This window comes from Vidua chalybeata, chromosome Z, assembly GCF_026979565.1.
Source record: "Vidua chalybeata isolate OUT-0048 chromosome Z, bVidCha1 merged haplotype, whole genome shotgun sequence".
Lineage (NCBI taxonomy): Eukaryota > Metazoa > Chordata > Aves > Passeriformes > Viduidae > Vidua > Vidua chalybeata.
The window spans coordinates 32,901,824-32,920,631 of NC_071570.1; the positions used below are offsets into that span (position 1 = coordinate 32,901,824).

At 40.4% G+C, this 18,808-nt stretch overlaps 1 protein-coding gene and 1 long non-coding RNA gene across 2 annotated transcripts in view; one reads left to right on the top strand and one right to left on the bottom strand.

Moving 5' to 3' along the window:
• The window catches only part of MAP3K1 (mitogen-activated protein kinase kinase kinase 1), a 57,705-nt gene extending 54,486 nt beyond the window's left edge, over positions 1 to 3,219 (bottom strand). The window contains exon 1 of the mRNA XM_053932347.1: positions 2,720 to 3,219. Coding sequence (XP_053788322.1) covers positions 2,720 to 3,198 — 479 coding nt within the window. The 5' untranslated portion in view covers positions 3,199 to 3,219. The remainder of the gene's footprint in view (positions 1 to 2,719) is intronic.
• A 285-nt stretch (positions 3,220 to 3,504) lies between these two features.
• On the top strand, positions 3,505 to 9,559 carry LOC128782434 (uncharacterized). Its single transcript, XR_008428785.1, has 2 exons — positions 3,505 to 4,683; positions 8,038 to 9,559. It is a non-coding gene; the product is annotated as an uncharacterized LOC128782434 (long non-coding RNA).
• The last annotated feature ends 9,249 nt before the right edge of the window (positions 9,560 to 18,808 follow it).

The following is an 18,808-nucleotide window of genomic DNA, read 5'->3' on the forward strand; positions in this document are numbered from 1 at the left end:
ACAAAAAAAAACCCCAATATACTAACAGTAAACAATATATATGGGATAAGAGATCTAAAGTGCTTTATCATGTTGAAGCTGCAATTCCTAGGAAAACAGCTCCCCTATTCTCTTACAGTGATATAAGATAGCTTTTAGTGAAAACATTCAATCTATTGTGTGACATGCAGAATGCTTGAGAGCTTGAAGGAAAAAAGTAATATTTACATCTATAATTCAACAGCAGTCAGTTTCCCTTCTCAGGTTCATTTTGAGCCTCAAGAAGGTCTTCCAGCATAAACAGAAACAGAGAATCTATTTAAATGGAAGTAACTGTAATACCAAAGAGACTGATGGGAGACTTTGGAGCAAGCATAATATTTCGTAACTAATAGTAGATCCTTACAGGAAGTACAACTAACTGCATTCAAAGCCTCCCCATAAAACATTCTTTAAATTATACCTTTAAGTTTACCTCTTAATAAATATCTGGGCAACAGCTGGCCAGACAAATTCAGTGTGTATTACTATTACTCACATATAAAATAGCCTCTCTCCTCCAGCTGAAACAAGTCAATATTAAAATGAGGCCATATAGATATTTTAAATTTTTTAAACAGCTTGATAAAGTACTACTTGGTCTAATATCTGTTTATTGGTAATACAGCACACAGAATTACTGAGATACCCTACATGAGCCTGTATGGCTATTTCTGAAGGACAATCATTGTTAAAGTTGTCATGTATTTTCAACTGCCCTTATAATAAACTCAAAGTAGACTCACTGAAATACTGAAGAGAAAAGCTTTTGGCATTCAGTATTTTCGAAGATTTGTTAACATTCCTAGTCAAATAGCACAAAGCGCTTGCAAGTACTTTAAATTGTATACACACTCAATACACTGATTTGGCCAAATGCAGGTACCTAAAACTAAGCAAAATTGTCCATGTGAAAAGGAAAAAAATTCCACAGCTGCTTTGTCATTGCTGCTGGGACCAACTACCAAGGATGGATGCAGCGTTTCAGCACTGATGCGACATACGTTGACCTTCCTGCACCTCTAACATTGAGCCTGACTCCCACTTGCTATTGCCATCAGACTCAACCTCTTTAAACATATTCTGATGTTCTTTTTTTCTTAAAAGCCATGAAATTTGATATAATTGTATTGCAATATACAGTACATTATAGTATCACAACTTTATAAAAACAAAGATGGTGCTAAGAGTTTATAAAAAGACAAGGCACTCACTACAACTTCTACATCATTACCCTTCCCCAAAACATTTATAATTTCCTGCTAATCTTTCTGTAAGTACAGAGCCATTTCTTATCTGCACAACCACACCAGAACAAGTATTTTTACACTGACCTAGGAACAGGCCAAAATCCATCTGAATTGCCGAAAATACATAAAAACAAGACATCAGTCTAGAAAACGGTTCTTATTACAGTACTCCCATGGTAATTCAACCTTTAAAAAATAGGTTTGACTGACATAAGACACAATTAAAAAGAACACACAAGTCATATGTCCAAACAGGAGTTATACTTTTATGAGGTTTAAATGATTAGCCAAACTCTAAGGCATCACTACAAGAGGTCCTTGGACGTTTATACTAAGTTCTTAAACTGGAGTCCGCATCAGATAAAATCTTATAAGAGATGCAGGTGAAATCGTCATCTTCACACAAAATTAAATGGTCATACTGCAGTGCCTACATACACATACACCAGTAAGACCCAGCAAGTACATGTTAAAGCTGAAATGTGTTTTAAAGTACTTAAACTGCTTCATCACGGGCATAAGTTCACTTTCAACCTGAATACTTGCACACATGTTAAACAGGCAAAATACTGGCAGTGTACAAGAAAATGGACTTATCAATTAATACACATAGAAGGCAAATATAGACTGCAAACACCAGGGCGCTGAATACAACCACTGAAATTTATCACCTAGACGAAGCCACGTCAAAATTACTTTCTCCTAGAAAAAGAGTGAGGTTATCTGTGCTTCAAAGTCTTTCCTCTTCTTACTAAAAGAAATCAGTTCTGCATTATCGCGAAGCGGCAAACTAAAATCTGACTTCGGAGAAGTCGGGGGGTGGGGGGGGGGGGGGAAAGGGGAAAATAAAAATATAATTAAGTCGATTACTCAGTTTTGCAGGAAAGTACTCGGGCAGCCTGGGGAGCCCGCAACGCAGGCGCTCAGCCGCCGCCCGCAGCCCAGCCCTGGCCCCGGCCCCGCGGGCAGCACCACGCTCGCTCGTCCCGAGCCCCAATGGCTGCTGACACATCCGGCCCCGGCCCTGCCACCGCCCCGAGCTCACACTTCAAAGCCTTTCGGGACTCCGGCAGAAGTCAAACACAAACGCACCCCGCAGCCAGACGGGCCAACCCCTGTAGCTCCGCTCCCGCGGCTCGGCTCCCGCGCAGCCCCGCACCGCTGACAGCTGCGGCCGGCGGGGCAGCCCGGCCCGGCCGTGCCCCTCCCTCAGCCCCGTACCAGGTACCCCGGGGGAAGGCGGGAGAGCTCTGCTCGCCGCGCCCCAGCGCTGCGCTCCGCGGCTGCTCCCGCCGCCCCTGCGTCCGCTACCGGCCCACGGACAGGGGGGAACGGGGCGGCGGAGCCCGCCCCGAGCCCGGTCCGCGGGAACAGCCCCGACGCCGTCGCTGTCACACAGCGCCCTCCAGAACCGACCCTTACCCGCCCCTCCAGCCGTCGGCGCTTCTCACCTCGCGGCGGGGGACAGCTCCATCCTCCGCTCCATAGCGGGGTCCGTCCCCGCCGGGCTTCCCGCCGGCAGTGGCTCCAGGAGCTCGGCGCAGCGGCTGGGGGAGACAGCCGGGCTGGCGGGGCTGGAGCGCGGCGGCCCGGGCAGATAGTGGAGCAGCAGCGTCTCGAGGGGCTCCGGGGAGGAGGAGGAGGAAGAGGAGGAGGCGGCCGGGGCGGCGGCGAGGAAGAGGGGCGCCTCCGGCAGCCGGTCCAGCTCCACGCTCCGCACTTTGCGCAGCTGCTTCCGTCTCCAGTCAGAGCGCTGCTCTCGGCTGCCGCCGCCCGCCTCCCGCAAGAGCCCCCCGCCGCTCCCGGCGACGCTCCCCGCCACCGCACCGCCTTTCAGGCTCCCGCAGGCGGCGGCGGCGGCGGCCGCCTCCGCGCCGCCGCCCGAGGATAATCCCGATGACGAGGCGCGATCCCCCGCCGCCGCCGCCATTTTCTCTGTCGGGTCACATCGGGCTCCCGAGCACCGGGGGCCGCCGGCGGACAGCGCGCTGCGCAAACGACGCCGCCTGCGCAAACGGCGTAGGGCGGGGGCGGACGGCGGGCGCGGATTGGCGGCGGGCGCCGGGGGCGGGGCCGCGCCCGTAGGTGCCGCGGGGCCGCGCCCCGCCCGCCCCCGCGCAGGTGTCGGGGCGGGGCGGGAGCCGCGCCTGCCGCCGTCGCCGCTGCTCCGCGGGGCTGGAGCCGGGCCTGCGGCCGGAGCTGGAGCCGGACGGGGTCCGTCCGTGCGGCCGAGCCGAGCCCGGGAGCCGGTGGAGGCGCCAAGAGGGCAGCGCGGCCCCGCCCCCACGCGGCCCTCCCCACGTGCGGGAGAGCAGCGGAGGCTCTGGTGGGCCCGGGGCGGGGTACGGCCGACCGGGCGGGCTGGGCTCCCCCGTGCGAGGCGCGGAGAAGCCTTTCCCGGATCTCGCACCCCCGTAATCTGAGCCTGTCCTCTCCCCAGCATTTCCCTGGCAGCCGGCGAGGGGCCAGGAGGAGCGGAGCGCCCGCGGTGCCTCGCTGCGTACAGCCGAGGAATCGCCTCTCCAATGTGCCCCAGCTCACCTGGTCGTCCCTCTCTGGAGTCAGTAGGAAATTAAATGCACATCCTCGCTCGCAGCCACCGCGCGTCCTTCTCCGGGCTGCCCTCAGTTGGCCGGCGCCGCTCCTCCCGTCCTCAGGTACTTCTCCATGTCTGCAAACGACGGAGAAGCGTTAATGTCTCCTCGGCGCACACCCGTCTCCATGTGTGCGCAGGAATGCGCATGTAGAAAAGGTTATACCCTGCCACGCACAGCTACCTCCGCGGCTGTTTCCTGAGAGACTGCGAGAGAGAAGAAAGGCAGGAGACATCACATGACCAGAAACCTGGGGAGGTTCAAGTAACTTTTCTACTTGTCGGGATTTTCACTCAACACATTGGGGTGGTTTTGCTCTTTGATCTGGATTGAGAAAAGGAAAACTGAATATTGCTATGCATACAAGGTTGTTTTCGGGATGGTGTGGTTTTTAGATAAAGTAGTCACACATTTCAAAGCACTTAAGCTGAATATTTCAGGCTTATTCTCAGAATTTGGTGGGTATCCAAGTGTAACATTAACTAAGCCTCTCAGTAATGATTATTAGAATGGTCAGTTTGCTGGTTTGATCTGAAGCACCTTCTAACAGAAGCAGATTCTTTCTTGCCTTACATATATAATCAGAGGCTGACCTAAATGTAGAGTCTTTGCTGGAGGATGTGATGAGCAGATAGGAAGAGGTTTTTCCCTCTAGACAAAAGCCTGAGGACACTCTTGGTACTCTATATACTTACAAGAATAATATCAGTAGGTAACGCCTTGAGATCATACTGAGTGAACGAATCATTTAGGTGGTCTGTCAAGATGCCACACTACAACCGTCCTTGTGCAAGGTTTTCAGTGAAGGATGCCGTGAGAAGGTCAGTTGCATTCATTTTCATCTTTCGGGTATGGTTTCTTTGGGATAAGCAGACCATCATCTAATAGTCTCTTGTAATGTACAACTCAGAGATGTAAATTAATTCTGACTTTCATAAAGGTAGCATTTGACACTTACTTAAAGCCTCTGCTGTAAATTAGAGACAGCATTCTGGAAGATTCCTAGACCGAGACGCACTGAAAAACTGAGAATGTTACTCATGAGAATAAGATAACAAAGTATCCACTTTGTAGACACAGAATGAAATTAGTTGCATGCAAATCAGTGCACTATTATATCTTTTCAAATATTCCTCTCTGCCATAAAATCACATTTACAGAAAAAAGAAAGAAAATAACCACACAAACCCCTATGCTTTTAAAGACATCTAAACAGAACAAGAAGATTACTTTAGGTATTTTATAAATGCTCATAAAATGGAAGAGGAATATCCCTTTGAATAGCAATTGGCCAGAATATAATACAGAGAAGAAGCATATCTTCAATAAAATTAAATCTAGGAGGTAAGGGTGTATACAATGTGTATGACAGTTCTAGGGGACAGCTCTCTCAGGGTGTCAAGACTACAACAAGGGAGAAGAAAACAGGAAATTCAAGAAAAATGTCAGAGTGGCAGTGGGGTACTGAGGAATGCTACACTGTGGTGCGTGTGCATGTACACTGAGGTGAAATGCTTTCTGGAAAGCAGCTAAGAACATGACAAAATATAAAATTCAGGGACAGTGGGAGGCACCGCTGTAAGAAACAGCTAAAAGAAGACAGGTGCTGTCACCGCTCTTGTTTACTCTACTTTACCTTTTGAGTAAGGCCAGTGCTGTCAAGGTTTTGCATTACTTTTGGATAAGATGCAAAGTGGAAAACCCTTACTATCCTGTCATTAAAAAATGCATGGCATGCCTTATAATGATTGTTTATCCTTTGACTACTGGCTGAATTTCAATTCAAATAAATTACATTCTGCATATAATCCCTATATTCACCTTATTTTTTCAAATGTGTGTTTTTCCACAATGCCTTGACCAGAGAAGGAAGCACAGTGGATAACAAAACCCACCTTCCATTCCTCACTCTAGAACTCTATGTAGTGCACTGCTGGCATGCAACACAGATTTATGCACAATATAAAGGCTCTACTGCTTTGAAATCAGAAATTGAACATGCTGGTTGACATCTGTGTTTTCTTACTTGCTTTTAAAAATTTTTTGCACTTAAACAAACAAGTTGACCTGATTGAAAAAAAGTACAAAACTTAACTGAAGAGCTCTGAAAGATACTCAGTTACCTCTTGCAGAGATTATTTCTCAGTCTATCTAAAACACAGCTCTAGAAGGTAACCTGAGACTTTTAGCAGTTTTTAATCACAAGTAACGGCACCCAGGGTTTGTTATGAAACAGAGGCCTTTGGCCTCAAATTAGCATAGTGCAATATTTGGAACATCTACTGTTGTACACAAAGAAACTTTTGTTTGGGAACACGCTAAGATTTTGCAAGCCAAGGAGTTTCCTTGTTGCACAAAACTTGTAACAGTGTAATGAATAATCAACAATTTTCAACATGCTAGAGATAGGAATCTGCTGTGCCCCTGAATATATAACCTAGGCATCATCATGCACAAACAGAATAAATATGAGAGATAATACAGTCCATAGTTTCTGGTCTTGACTAAACATGCAAAAAGTGCTTTAATACTGTATACAAACTGGATTCTCCCTGTCTTGTTAGTCTGTGTAGAAAGACTTATCCCCACCTTGATCTTCTATTCATTCTTTCCATTGTGAGAAAGAGAAAACAAACCTGCTCTTAAGCCAAAATTTTTCCCTGTTTACTCCTCTGTGTAATGGAAAAGTCAAGCAACTAAATGAGAACCCATCTGAGGATCTTTTCATGCTACTTTCCTAGGTCCTACTGAAACCTGCTGGCATCACTGTTTTCTGTAGTAATGCTTTGCCATCTTTCTGATGCCATTCTTTCTTTATAACATAACAGGTGTACCATTCAGAAGAAATTTCCTTCAGGATCCTGTACCACTTCTCAGGAGAGAGAATGTCAAGTAAAACTGGAATCTGTTACAGAAAATTATAGGGGTTTTGCTCATACACTGGGAATGTCTAGTCTACTGCTATTTATAAATTTCTTTCCTTGATGTTTTACTTATGCTTTTCATTATTATTTTAATGGAAAACACCTCTAAAGATTTTCCCCCCCACATTTCAGTCCACATGGAACTGAACTTTTTAAAAAATGTTTTTTGGATCTGTGAAACTGAGGGTGAAGGCTTCAGACACATAGGATAAGGAAAGAGCTGTACTTAAATTTCCTTGTTCTGCCAAAGCATGTAATAACATTTCCCTGATTATTTTTAAGAAATAATGGTGATGATGCTACTTACAACACTCCTGCATTGTCTAGTTACATTCCTTACACTTAACAATGTTTTTTACTGTAGCATCTACTCATGAACTGATGAACCTTTTGGTCTATCAACCATATGATCCAAAACAAAAAGGTGATCTCTTTCCAAAGAGTTTGTAATTTAAGTATTAAAGACAAACAGGCAATAGAGCAATCAGCAAACTAGAGTGAAGTCCTTGTACAATATATCTACTGCCTGATTTTTTTTTTATCACTAGTTTGTACATCTTGCACTAACTACTGAAATCAGCTCCATTTTTGACCTCAGATAGTCTTTAGAATATTGATAGCTTGATATCTAACTTGGATATTCTTCTTGGCTGTACTACAGAGGGTTTTTCTGGCCTTGAATAAGTAATGATCTTTCATGGTTCAATTTTTCCAAGCTGTAACTGTGTAACAAATATATTTACCTACCTAAGGCATGACACAAGGCTGAGGGATATAATATTATTGAGTTTCAAGATGAACCCTTGCTCAAAAGAAATGTATTAATGAACTGAACAAAACCTGTTAAACCTCTTCTCATGCATCACTTACGAAGATCTACCAAAATTATTGCAGCCATAAGCTCTTTTTCTTATACTCTTCCAGACTAGTAAATTGACAGCATAGTTCTCACCTGGATCAACGATTCCATCTATTGCAAACACCACTATCTGTTCTCTCCCTAGGGGAAAGCAACTCTACCATTTCAGACTCAGAAAAACAGTGATAGCTCAATTTTCCTTCACCCTGCTGCTACCAGTGTTAAATCTCTTTCAGCCTAGATGTTTGTTACTCCTTCTGTTCTATGAGTCAAATACACAAATAGAAGCACAGCTTTTAATAAATTGTAGCAGCTTTTTTCCTGGAAGCTACAGATTTCCAAATTACCAAGAAACAGATGCAAGAATTTCACTTTTATTTTTGTCTCAACAGGATGGAAAAAGGACCACTTCCTCACTCCCACTGAAGAGGACCCTACAGTTATTCATTTCCTCTGCCTGATGCTCATGACCCTTGCTCTGCCAGCAGCAGAATCACACAGTTCTAGCTGCAATTACTAGAGGACAGTAACTTGAAAACAGCATAAACATTCAACCACCAACAAACATTAAAAGCCTTGTTGGTATATCTCAGCATGGCTGTGGGCTGTAAAACAAGTCTTGTGTGATTGATAACATACCACACAATCCTTTTGAGCATCCTGTAAAAGAAGAGCAGACAAGAGTAACACAGTTTGACAGAGACCTCTGGATAAGTGGTCTCTGTCCTGAATAATTGCCACATGGACAAGGAACTGGCAGGAACACTCTTCACAAAGAACCCTGCTTGTTTTCTCCAGAGCCAGTGCGTATCTGAATAATCATTTCTGGATCCAGTAATGGCATCCAGCCTGACACATTTTCTCCTTCTTTTTCATTTCTGTTCATTCCACCCTGGCCTACCAGTCATAATGTCTGTATGCTTCCATTCATGATAGCTAGCAGTGATGACAGTGCTGTTCCTCTTCCTAAATCCAGCAGGTAGACCTGCCAAGGACCTCACAGCTGTAGGAGGAAATAAAACTCAGCAGCAACATCTGTGCCTAGCTCATTGTATAACACCTTTATGCCAAGCCTGCCAATTTTCTGGTGCCATGGTAGAAGTAAATCAAACAGCTATTAGCTGTAACAATGGCAGGGAATCCACAGATCTTAAAAATAGTTCTGAGATCCTTTATGTCCAAACAGTCTGATCTTTACCATCACCACCTCTTTACAAAAAGCTGCATGGCTTTTTCCTTTTAAATCTCTGTTATTCCCTCCAGCAACGTAGTTGGCACAACACTACTTTATTGCTTGTGTGCCAGTCGCAGTCTCTGAGAACAGTGTTTCCAAAGCCATTTAATCATAGTGTCCAAAGTTATAATCTAAACCAAACATCTTTGAAAATCATATGATTTGGACTTCAGTAGTAGGCATTTGCCTATCTAATGACAAAGTGTTTTGGACACAGTGTTCCTTCAACCTCTTCTGTGCATAAATACGTAGAAGTCCAGGAGTCATAAAAAAGTTTCCCATGTGGTTTCTGGAAAGAGAAAATTGCACTGGAGATTTCTGAGGAAAGTAACATTTCAGTTCTAGTATTTGATTAATATTAAAATCAATCATCTTATCTTTGTAATTAATGAAAAGCTGTCTCCAAAAGAAATATAAAGAAATAAAATATATTTTTGCAAAACAAAATTCTCACTTTTCTTGAGTTCTACTTTACTGATAAGATATTTTTAAAAAGTATTTTTTCTATTCCACAATAAAAGCATACCTGTTGAATTTGATTGCTCTTCCTGAGATCTGTAAATTAGAGAGCTCTAGCTGTTCTACGTCATAACTTTCTTTGCTACACCCAATGAATTTGTAATTTTTATGATGTCTGGATACTAATCTTACCAATAAATCAGGAATAGGAAAATCCTTTATTTTCTGCATGCTTATCATCCTTTTGTTAGGCACTAAAATCACAGAAAATTGCTGTTGCATTAGTTGGTGGTCTTCGACATTTGCAAAGTTATTTTTCATGTAATATAAATACATGTAAATACATATAAATATATGTGTTACATATATATGCTGCTTCTTTAGTGGATTTGGATTAGATTTTGTAGTTTTGCAATTTTCATTTTGATAATTTCATCTCACTGTTGTAACCTAAAAATATTATCAGTGTACAAAGCTGAGCTGATTTCAAATGCTCTATGTGTTTGCACTATGAAAGGCTTTGAGAAGCAAGGAATGACCTTGACAGAATATTTTGTGTGGATTTGGGAGGGGACATTAATGCTTACCAGGTAGGATACATAATTTATTTTGACTGATTGCCTATCTTCCTTGTTCTTTGTTGTTCAAGCCAAAATTTTTCAGATTTTGGATAAAGGTTTGCAAGTCTCCAGAGCATAGCTGGTGACTTACAGTTGAAGGTATTATCCATGCAAACCACTTCCAGTTAGTTGTGTAACTGCTTTTCAAGGACGGTGCCTTAACCAAGTTTTCTGTGCATGACACTAACGGTGCAAGATAGATCAGTTAAAAAACAAATGTCACAGTTTTCTCTTGAACTTCATTAACAAAGGAACAGTACTGAGATGCTGCATTTAGTTTCATTCCTATACACACAAGATTTGGAAGGTGATTTTGTTTACAAATATTCACCGATTTCATTATATTCATTTCTTTAGGTGGTTTCTAACATCTTAACTATAAGCTGCATGAACAGTCTCCCCTTTAATTTCTATCCAAGATAAGAATGTGTATTAACACATTTCCATATTAGTCATGGAAGTCTTGAGATTATAACTATTTGTTTGCTCTGTTTAACCAGAACAAAGGATCCTTCACAGGGTGGTAACATACCTTTCAGTCTATAGTAAGAACTAGTACAGTCACTTTCTAATAATTTCTTTCAGCCTCTAGTGAAATATGCTCATGTATATATGAAGTATGGAGAAATAAAATCAAATGTAGACTGATGATACTAAATAAAGGAAATTATACTCCCTCTTAATTTTGAGTTCCTAAACCCAGAACTTTCTGAGTTTTTCCCTAATTTCTTTGTATATTCTAACTCCTTATGTTTACTATGAATTGTGACAACATATATTCCTTCTTTTTCACAAAGAACTCAGATTTATTTGAATTTACTTCAGTAGAAACGCTTGCACACTTGCATTTATTTCAACAACAAAATAGCATTGTAAATATGAGGAAAGCCTAGCTTTTAATATCCATTAATCTATAGGTGTAAACTCATTAAACCTTAAGAAAAGGTACCTTTTTCTTCATACATGAAAGCGCCCTTCTAGTTCAGGTCAATCCTGTATCCTCTTATCCTGCCAACTAAATTTTAGTAGAGGATATTGCCATTTTTTGCATCTTTAAGCAGTAAATAGCTATTTTTTTTCCTCCTGATTACAGTCCCTTTCTTTTCCAAATTTCTAAAATTCCACCCAGATTCTTAAGACTTAGATTTGCATTGTGGGAATCTTAATTTTCAACACAATGGTTCAATATGTTATATATTTCTGTGGAACACTATTCATGTCCACCAGAAGCTGCTCTTTCAGATTTTGAAGGATTTGGGGTAGTATATACACTACTTAATGAGTGTTTAGGTATCAAAGAACAACACAACTCATCTTTTTACCATATTAAGTTATTTTTTCTTCTTCTTTCTATATATTACTTCTTCAGTGTTTGAAGAAAGCTGAAGAGCATCTGAAAAGTATCACCAGAGAAAGTTATGAAAGAAGAATATGGCCAATTGGAAAAGCCTGCAGAAAATTTTAAAAAATCCTATTTTTTAAATGCAGAATTTGCCCTAATAGAAATGGTGTAAAACAACTTCTTTACATTTAAAATAAAACAGGACTATTCCTCTAACTCATGTGAACACGTATGTTAATCAGTCAATAAATACAGAATTATTTATCTGTAATCTTTTCTCCTTAATATTGTCTTTTGTTCTTATTTTTCATTCTAAAACTATCACTAATGACAGCATGTTAGAGAGGTATGTATGATAAACTCCTGACTTCTCCATCCTTCCCTCTTTTTTAAAGTACTGAAAGTAGATAAGTTAAATTCAAATGCATTTTGATGATGTCAAGAAAGCCAAAGTCATAAAGAGAAAATGTTTCTATTTCCTTTGCTTTCAACAAAGCATGAGATAAACTGTTACTTTTTGGAATAACAATGATTCATATCTGAAATTTATACTAGCTTTATAAACATGTCAAACAATTTGTTTAAAACCACAACCATAGTATATTTGGTGCAGATGCATGTTACAGAACCATGTGAAGGTGTTTGTTTTGGTAGATGGAAAGGCATTCCAACCATCTTATTTTAGTAATTGTACCACACCAAAGACAAGAAAAGCTGTCCTGAGATTGAAATGTATAATGCTTTCAAAGCATGTTCGTTGTGAATATTCAGAAGGTCAGAGGTCTGAATTCCATTGATGTCTCGCATTCTAGTCTTGTTGCAGAAGATGGGAAAGTATGAATGAAAATGTTGCTAGTAAGCCTAAGCTTACCATATGATTTTGTGAGTATTTTGACATTCATTGGTCTAGAAGAGGATATCCAGAGGCTCAAGAATTAGAACGGCAAAATCTGTCTAGTTCCCCTTTGTAATCTTAGCTAAGCTTTTGCAGAGCACCAGTCATGGCCCTGATGGTTAAACTCCAGGGATAGGAGAAGGATTCTGCTGCCATTCCTGCTCCCTTCACTCCTGGTCCCTAGGCCCAGTGAAGGCAACATCTGTGTCCTCACTTTCCCAAAGCCCAGCTTTAATGATTCTGATATAATTATGTTATCCCTATAAGAAATTCAGTTTCAGAAGAACCTCTTAAAAATGATAGGTACTTCTGATAAATCAAAATTCTGTGTCATTGTCTTTCAAAGGTGTGTGGTATGTTAATAGTGATATGAAGATCTCATTAAACACAGTATTCTTTTAGGTATTAGGTAGAAGTATTAGGTGAACTCTTTAGCTGGCTCTACACTTTTAACAGTGTAATTCTCTGAATATCCATGCTGTATTTGTATAACAAGAACTCCTAAAGCACAGACAAATGAAATCACTCAGAAAAGTGCTATCACTCAGAAAAATCATGGCCTAAATGGAAATTATATCAGATGAAACCATCTGCTCTGGGCACTAGGTATAGGCCCATTTCCTTATGAAATGTAAAAGGGCTTCCATGTCATATCTTAGCCTTTCTCTTTCCCCCAGCAAGTAATGTTTTGAAGAGAGAGATCTTGTGTTTAGTGTTTCTTAGTGTAAATATCATTAACTACAGTTAAAACTGTTCTTACTATTTCTTTTAGGTTCAAGCAACAAAGTGCTCTTACAGGAATGCTTATCAACTCATCTAAAGCAGAATGTTTAGTTCACTTTGCTGCAAACACATGACCTTACCCGACAAATTAATAGAAAGTAATCTAGGATTGAACTAATTCATCTGGGTCATTACATTCCATGGTACTTATTCTGTCTTCCAGTTACAGCAAAAATACCCACATGAATATTTTTAAGCTCTAATAATTTTTTTGATAATATGAGTCAGACGTGGGGGTTGTGATGGCATTATAGCGAATAACACAGCCCCTCTGCACTTAAAGAACATGTACAAAAACTACAGCTCCTATCACAAGACACCTTGGTCAATGAATACTGTTCAATTTTAACTAGTTCTGGGTAGCAGAAACTATGACAAGGGACTCATAAGTCTGCAGAATAAAGAGGCTGCACTGGTCACACCCTCTTTGCCTGCACTGGGCTCAGCAAAAAGCAAACTGAGCTGGCCAAGAATAAGTTGATTCAGCGTGCTTTGCTGAAAAGGCTCTTAAGCTGTTCCAGACAAAACTATGAGGAAGGATGACAGTGACAACACGACCTATCCTTCAGGCTAAGTCTCCCCCTCTACCCACTGCCAGGTTTTGAACTGCTGCCAAAATGAATCATCTTTACTTTAAAATACACTAGGAAGTTCATGTTTGGCACAGGTTGTTCTTTACTTCTTTTTAATTGTCTTCCATGTCTGCACAATCTACTAAGGGTTTCAAATATAGTTTATACTGCACACAAAATAATGTGTGATTTAGCTTCAGGTAAAAAGGCTGGACCTTGTTTGTGATTGGAAACTAAAACAGGAAGAGGTGAAAGCTAATGAGAAGTGATTGAGACTGAAGTGCTTGCTTCAGAAAATTTTACCCTACACTGCTTGACCTACAAAGGCATTCCCTTTCCCCTGTACTTATTGCTTCAGGCTTTTTCTTTGGTCTTGTTTGTACCACAGAAGTTGCAATGGTTTAACTGCATCAGTTTCTTAAGGAACATATTTCAATCAGAGTAATCTACTTCTATGAAGATTTGAAGCCCTCTTGAGTAATTTCCAGAGATAAGAGCTTTCATTTAGTATCAGCAAATCTTTCAATTAGTTTTTTTCATCAATAGATTTCAAAGCACTTTATAAAGTAGTTTACTGCCATTTGCTCTGTTTTGCAGATCAAGAACATATGAAATTATTTGCTTACTGTGGGCAAATAGAAAGCTGGGAATAAAAACCTCTGTCTGTCCAATTCAGTGTTTCAGCCACAAAACCACATGGGGTTTCCAAGTTTTTCTGACATGAATGTGCTTTGAGGATCCAATTTCTGCTAATATTTTAACAATATACCAGTAATTTCATGGTAGTCACATTAAACTTAAAAAAATCCTGAAATAATAGGTCTTATTGGGTGTACTGTAAAGTGATGGGGTATTGTTTTATTTTTAAAATACAATATCAGCTCATCTTTTAGGGTTTGCCATGTGAAAAATATTGGAAAGACGTCTAAAATATCTCTAAAATAGAGCCTCTCTTCCTCCATCAAAGTCAGGCCACGGATAATTCATTCCAAAGTTATATTCAGATACAAGTAAACCATCTAAGAGTAAAAATACAGTGCTATAGCAGGATATAAATCAGCCGAAGCATGAAGATACAGCTATTTTAACAAGGAGCAAGAAGGAATAAACAAGTTTGTACTGAAACACCACCTCACTTTCTATCTATCTTCACAAGTGGAGCTTATATTATCAGTAAGGCTGCCCTAACACTGGGCTATCAGGTGCTGGTCTGCTGGTGGATATTTTTTTATTAAATGTTGTTCTTTTACCACTGGACCTTAGGAATGTAGTCATGCCTTCATCTTTGGAGGTTTCCAAGGCTGAATTAAACAGCCCCACAACTTACCTGATTTAGTGCTGGCAAAAGGCTTGCCTTTAGCGGGAGGTTGAACTGCATATTTTCAGAAGAGTCCTTCCAAACAACACTTCAATAGTCCTGACGTGAGTGCAATAGATCTTGCATTTAAATTGGCTGTAGTACCTGAAAAAAACCTAACCCACCATCATGAGAATGGATAAAGTTTTGCAGAATTACTGAGTTGGGAAAGTTCTTCATTTCAGAAAAATAGAAACACTTGATTTTCTATGGTATGGTCTCTCTGTTAGGGTAGAAGAGGGATTAAATGTGTTTTTATATTAGCCAGGTCTTGTGTGCAGAAGCATTTTATTAATTGGTCACTGTCATTAACCCAGTTTTACAGATGAATAAGAAACTGAGTTCCTGTTACAAATGATACTTAGCCCTTTTTTAGATCTTGGTATTCTTCTTTTCCTTTGCAATAAAAGAGAGAAAATTGCAGATCAGCATAGTCATTGTAATTTGTAACCTTTTTCTTTGTCTAACTTTTTTGGCCAGGACTTCTAAAGGCTACTTACTTGCAAGAAGGATGTGATTGTGGGAAAGGTAGCACAGTTTCATGCTATAATCAATGCCTAATTAGAACTAAGACAGATACATATTTTGTTCAGGGAAAAAGGCAAAGACAGAGAAGTACAAACATCCATGTTTTATGCTGTGTAGGGAATAGCTAATCTGAAACTATAATTTTCATATATTAAATCGTTTAATCAGCATTACTACTAATTAGAACAAGGCAGAAGAACTTAAGGGAACAATTTGTACCTAAAAATGTAATCACATCTCAAACAGTGTTTGGTACATAGTTTTTGCTCTGATCACAGTGCTAAACTTTGGGTAAAAATATTATATTTTTAAAACAATGAAGTGCTTATGTTTAAGGCCTTTCTTTGGGGATATCTAAACTATACTGGGTTTCACACATCTCTATACACTGCTGTATAACTATGAATAATCATTTATACTGCTGGGTTTTCCCAGAACAGTTGATGATGAATAGTTGCTGAAGTAACACTAAAGCAGAATTAGGGTGGGCATTTATTGAAGCTATCAAAGTTATTTTGTTTAGAGTGGAAGTTAATGGTATTTATTCAGCGTCTCCTGCTAAGCTCATTCACAGAACAGTATCTTGCTATGAGAAATATGTGTACATCAAGAGAAAATTAGAAGCAGACTATATAAACATGAGTACCTTAGAATTCTTCTTGAACACAAATTCACTGTGGTCATTTTACAACTCTAGAAATCATCACTTCAGATACAGAAAAATAACAAAATTATAAGAAGTCATATTTAAAGTTCGGGGGGATTTTTGACTAGTTTTTTACTTGTGCTGAAAAATTAAATTATATACAAAGCAACAGATACATATTAGGCATATTCTAAGATGCTAAGTCAGGACTCCTGCTGAATTTTGTTGTCATAAAAATAATATATTATCCTTTTATGTAACTGCTTACAGTACCATCAAATGAAGAACAGCTGTCAAACTGTCACCTCATGCATCTGACATGACTCAATAAAGAAGGAAAATTATATGCAATACATTAAGTGAAGTTTCAAGTTCAATAATGTTATTTTTGTTGGAAATTCTATAATATATATGAAAATACTTTCAGAAGGGTAAGATGATGTGCATGCTTTGTGACAATGTACATTTAGAGAAGAATACAGTACAGGAAAGTAAGATACATGTGTGGATAAACTTGCTGCAAATAAAAATGTGCAGGGATAGGCCATGGATTTCTACCTCTTCACATTTAACATTTCCAACAGTGTTGCTGTATGAAGAAAACTCTTTCCTTGCCTCATTTTAAATTAAATAAACAAGCTTCTTACTAATTTCTTTTACTTTAGTTTGTGGTTTTTATAAACAGGGATTTTTTTTTTTCACCACCTGAAAATTAGAACATTTTGGGAGCATAAACCTCCAAACACTGGAGCTGGAGAATATATATATTCTCTATTTATAGCCTTCTGGATCACAAGTGGTGTCACACTCAAACCCTGCACTCTGATCTGGGTTGTCTCTTTGTCCATACTGGATTACCATTAAACTTGACTCTCTGTTGGAAGCAAATCTGTTTGAGGCATTACCAAATTTCTGAGCCTGGTAGCTTGATCTCAGAATGCCCTGTTGTCCCTGCCCTGGTTATGTCACCTCCTGTCAGGGCCTACAGCCATCTTCATCCTCTGCAGTGACTCTTCCCAGTGCAGACCTCACTGGTGCCCATGGCACATGTACATGAAGGATGGCAACTGTGGAAGGTCCTGGCATGTCCAAGTGCCATCAGAGCTGAGTAGAAAAGCTGGTGGGATGAGGCTTGGAGGACCTGAGATTTTCCTACAGCTCTGCATACTTTTACTCACCCCAATGTGGTAAGTGTTCTAGGGAAGGACTGTCTTCCATGGCTGGCTATAGCCGCCATAGTAGAGAAATTCTGATGGGCAGGTTTTGAAAACAACTGAGAGCAGGATGTGCTGGCATGGAGCATGTTAATAAAACAGGTCCCTTCCCTCTGAGCATAGACTGACAAGAGGGCTGGACACAGCCCAGTTTGCCCTACAACACAGACGTGGGACACTGAGACATGACCATCATTTCTGTCCCACTACTGCTTAGCCTCCTTCTACCCAACCACAATAACCAGTAAATAAAGGTAAGAAACAGAGGGTCTGCTTGCATTTTATAAGGTAGTTACGTAACCATATGTGCAGAATTTTAAAAGACTGGCGGTACAGCCTTTATGATCAGAAGTGTCATTCCCTAATATCTGAACTATGTATATAAAGCCATGAGTACATGCATTTAAATGTAGATCAAAGCGTTCATGATTTCAAGACACAATGCACAAAACAACTAAGTTTTCTGAGACTGCAACATCAAAGACCTTGAAGAAGGCAATATAGATGACTGTCAGCTCATTCATACTTGTGACTTCTAATATTTCCTTCTGTAAATACGAAGAATGAGGAAATTAACCAGTTTATTGTCTTCAGACAAAGAAATCACCATATCTGTGTGCTTTGGAGTAACAGCAAATTGTCTGCTTGTAGCAGCAGGAGGATTCTAAGGGCCAGAACAGCTCACTGCAGAGGATAGACTGGTCTTTGTTATATGACATTGTTATAAATGTAAAGATAAATTACAAACGTGTCCCATGGCAAGCCTATGACACCCACACAGCAGCAAAGCACGACATGCTTTCCTTTGCACTGGGAAGCCAAGAGACAAAGGCAGCAACTTGGCAAGCCAGTAACAGTAGCCAGAGAATATGTGCTTTCCACCAGGGCTTTAACTTAATGACATGGTCCCAGGGACCTAAACCCAGGTTCATCACCTCAGCTATACCATCTGCCTCCCACAGGCAACACCATGTACTTGCTGAGGAGAAGCTTGAGACATTTGAAGTTTCATCAAGATGTATCAATTACACCTCATATAAAGTTCTTGCAATTATAAACTGAGATAAGCATTAATCTCATCTCAAACTTAAGGCAACGATACTAAAATTTATTTTTGCAGCAACCCCTCCTGCCTAATTTTACAGCGATATTTAAAAATAAATATAAATGGATAGCAATGCCTGTTGCCAAGGCAGACTAGCTTGTTGCCTCAGCATTGTGAAACAGATGTTGTGAAACATCAACTGAAAGAGGCCTAACCCAAGACCCCAAAGGGGTGATTTATGTTACTAACTTGAGAAAGAAAACTGCCCAGGACTTTAAAAATAAATAATGCATTGGGCTCTTTTAACTTATTTCTCAAATTGTTGCCAACTTCATACTGATTTCAAATCTTTATACACTACAAAGCACCCAGCAGTGAAACTTGGCAAGGAATTAGCAGCTGAGAAAGACAGAGGAGATGAATCATGTTCATACAGATACAGTGCTGCACGCACACAGCACAGAAAAC